We start from the raw sequence: 2,020 nt of genomic DNA, 5'->3' as shown, positions 1-2,020 counted from the left end.
CAGTGGGTGGAGTTCCGTCATACGCATATTGCCAAAGTTAGCACGGAGATTGGCAAGCGCATGACTGCGTTATCAGCGTCGAATGCGGGTACGTCACTGGGCCGAGGCAAAAGCACAGATTTGCAGGCTATGGCTGCTGGACTGCGCGAGTTGCCCGAGTACCGAGAAATGCTGGGCAAATTATCACAGCATTTGTTCTTGGCTGGTAAAGCCATGGATATCTTCACTTCCACGGGTCTACTAGAGGCTTCCAACATTGAACAAACTCTGGCCACGGGTGTTGAAGAGTCTGGGAAGAAGTTGAAGCACTCTGCGGTTGCAAAACAGCTCGAAGATTTGTTTAAAGACCCGAAACTAACAGAGAACGATCGATTCCGAGTTGCAGTAGTATTTGCACTGACTCAGGATACGATGAAGGAAGCAGAGCGCAATAAGGTCATGCAAGCCGCGAAGCTTTCCAAAAAGCATGAGACCATTCTCGAAAATATGGTATTGGTAGCTGGATCCGAGCTGTACAAACAGAATGGCAACTCGCTAATCTCGAGTGAGGATTTGAAACTGGCCACGAAGAAGGCTGAGGTGGTGGAGTACTCGAACGCGCGTTATGACCCCAAAATCAAGGCAATCGTGGCTAGTGCGTTGAAGCGTACTTTGAGTGAGTCCGAGTACCCATATATTATCACGCCGCCACCACAGAGTCCCACTGCCAGTGACTCGAAGAAGCCTGGACCGGTTTCTTTGCGAAAGTACGTATGGCATTGATGCCTCGTTAGCTATTTTATATCAAACTTAATTTTGTTTGTCGCAGGAAAATGGCTGGAAAAGGCAAAGCTCAGGAAGCCGCAGTGGTAACTTGATAAGTTTAACTGAGTGAAATCCATCCTCAAGCACACTAACGTACTGTGACGATTTGCCCAGGAGAGTGAGCAGTTTTCGGGTGAGAAAATGATTGTCTTCATGAGCGGTGGCGCGACCTATTCAGAGGTAAAATTCCGTTCTTTATTATATTGGGGATCACTGCGTTGACTTGTGCTATCCTGTGTCCAAAGCTTCGTAGCATCTACGAGGTTCGTAGTGAAGAGAAGCGCGACGTATTTCTTGGAACGACGTCGTTCGTGGCTCCTCCGGCGTTCATCGAGTCTCTCGCAACACTCAAAGATACTAACCCACCGCTACCATCTCACCCCGTCAGGTTCGTCTATCATTCCGCTGCACTATAACTACTGCAGTGCTCACAATTGTCGACGTTTCCTCTGCAGTGGCCAAGGAGCCGAAGTGATGCATTTGACAAGCGGCGAAATTCACCTTCAAGTTGAAGCGCAGCTGGCAAAGCCGGCGCCGGTGCAGTAATTGGATCGACAGTCCATCGTCCAGCCACCATTGCACTCATAGCTGCATCGACATGAACTGATACTTACATGGACTAAGTTTCTACCAAAGTGAACGATGGTTGCAGGACAAATATATCGCAGGTTGCATCGCCCACTATCCTTCCCTGTCATTGAGCAAAACTCCCTCTTATTGTCCAATCACATCAATTCTTCATTTTCACCTCCACTTTGTATACTCACATTGCTTGCAGTCGAAAAGCTCACATCTCATTTCATCAGATCCCCCACATCCCTCGTATATCCATGCGTGTTACTCGTTGGGCACTGCTCGTCGCGGCGCTGGCCGTTTCCGTGTACGCCAAAGATGCTGCCCCAGTCAAAAACGACGGAGAGTGCGTAGCGCCATCCGTCGTGGAGAATTTTGAGTCGAAGATCGCAGGCTTGAAGCAATCCAACTCCGAGCTGCAACTCCAAGTCGATGCCTATGGCAAGGAGAAGACGAAGCTGCTGTCTGGTGTAGCCAAGGAGCATGAAGCAGTCGTGTTGAAGCTGCAGGACGAGATTGCAGCGCTCGAAAAGGACGTGGCCATCGAAAAAAAGGCCGTGGAAAAGTCCGACGCTGAGCTCAAGAGCGCACTGGACAAGCTGGCCACAGAGCGAACTGCAGTTGCTGAGAGAGACGCCGAACT

The 2,020-nt window shown here is 49.8% G+C and overlaps 3 protein-coding genes across 3 annotated transcripts in view; 2 read left to right on the top strand and 1 right to left on the bottom strand.

Moving 5' to 3' along the window:
• Positions 1-62, bottom strand: part of PPTG_20157 (hypothetical protein) — a gene marked incomplete at both ends in the record, with an annotated part of 2,792 nt that extends 2,730 nt beyond the window's left edge. Inside the window, one exon of the mRNA XM_008918818.1 lies at positions 24-62. Within this exon, the coding sequence (XP_008917066.1) occupies positions 24-62 (39 nt within the window). The remainder of the gene's footprint in view (positions 1-23) is intronic.
• PPTG_20156 (hypothetical protein) lies at positions 58-1,531 on the top strand. The gene is made up of 5 exons (XM_008918817.1): positions 58-746; positions 809-848; positions 919-984; positions 1,050-1,192; positions 1,260-1,531. Exons 1-5 carry the CDS (start codon positions 61-63, stop codon positions 1,348-1,350), a joined length of 1,026 nt encoding a protein of 341 aa, XP_008917065.1. The 5' UTR covers positions 58-60; the 3' UTR covers positions 1,351-1,531.
• A 103-nt stretch (positions 1,532-1,634) lies between these two features.
• Positions 1,635-1,997, top strand: PPTG_20155 (hypothetical protein; the record flags this gene model as incomplete). Its single annotated transcript, XM_008918816.1, has 1 exon — positions 1,635-1,997. A coding segment is annotated over one exon (363 nt), but the record flags the coding sequence as incomplete, so codon positions are not given.
• Positions 1,998-2,020: the final 23 nt, after the last annotated feature.

The sequence above is a fragment of the Phytophthora parasitica genome (genome assembly GCF_000247585.1).
Source record: "Phytophthora parasitica INRA-310 unplaced genomic scaffold supercont2.325, whole genome shotgun sequence".
Taxonomy (NCBI): Eukaryota; Oomycota; class Peronosporomycetes; order Peronosporales; family Peronosporaceae; genus Phytophthora; species Phytophthora nicotianae.
The sequence above is the reverse complement of the archived record's forward strand: the minus strand, read 5'-3'. Positions and strand labels throughout refer to the sequence as shown.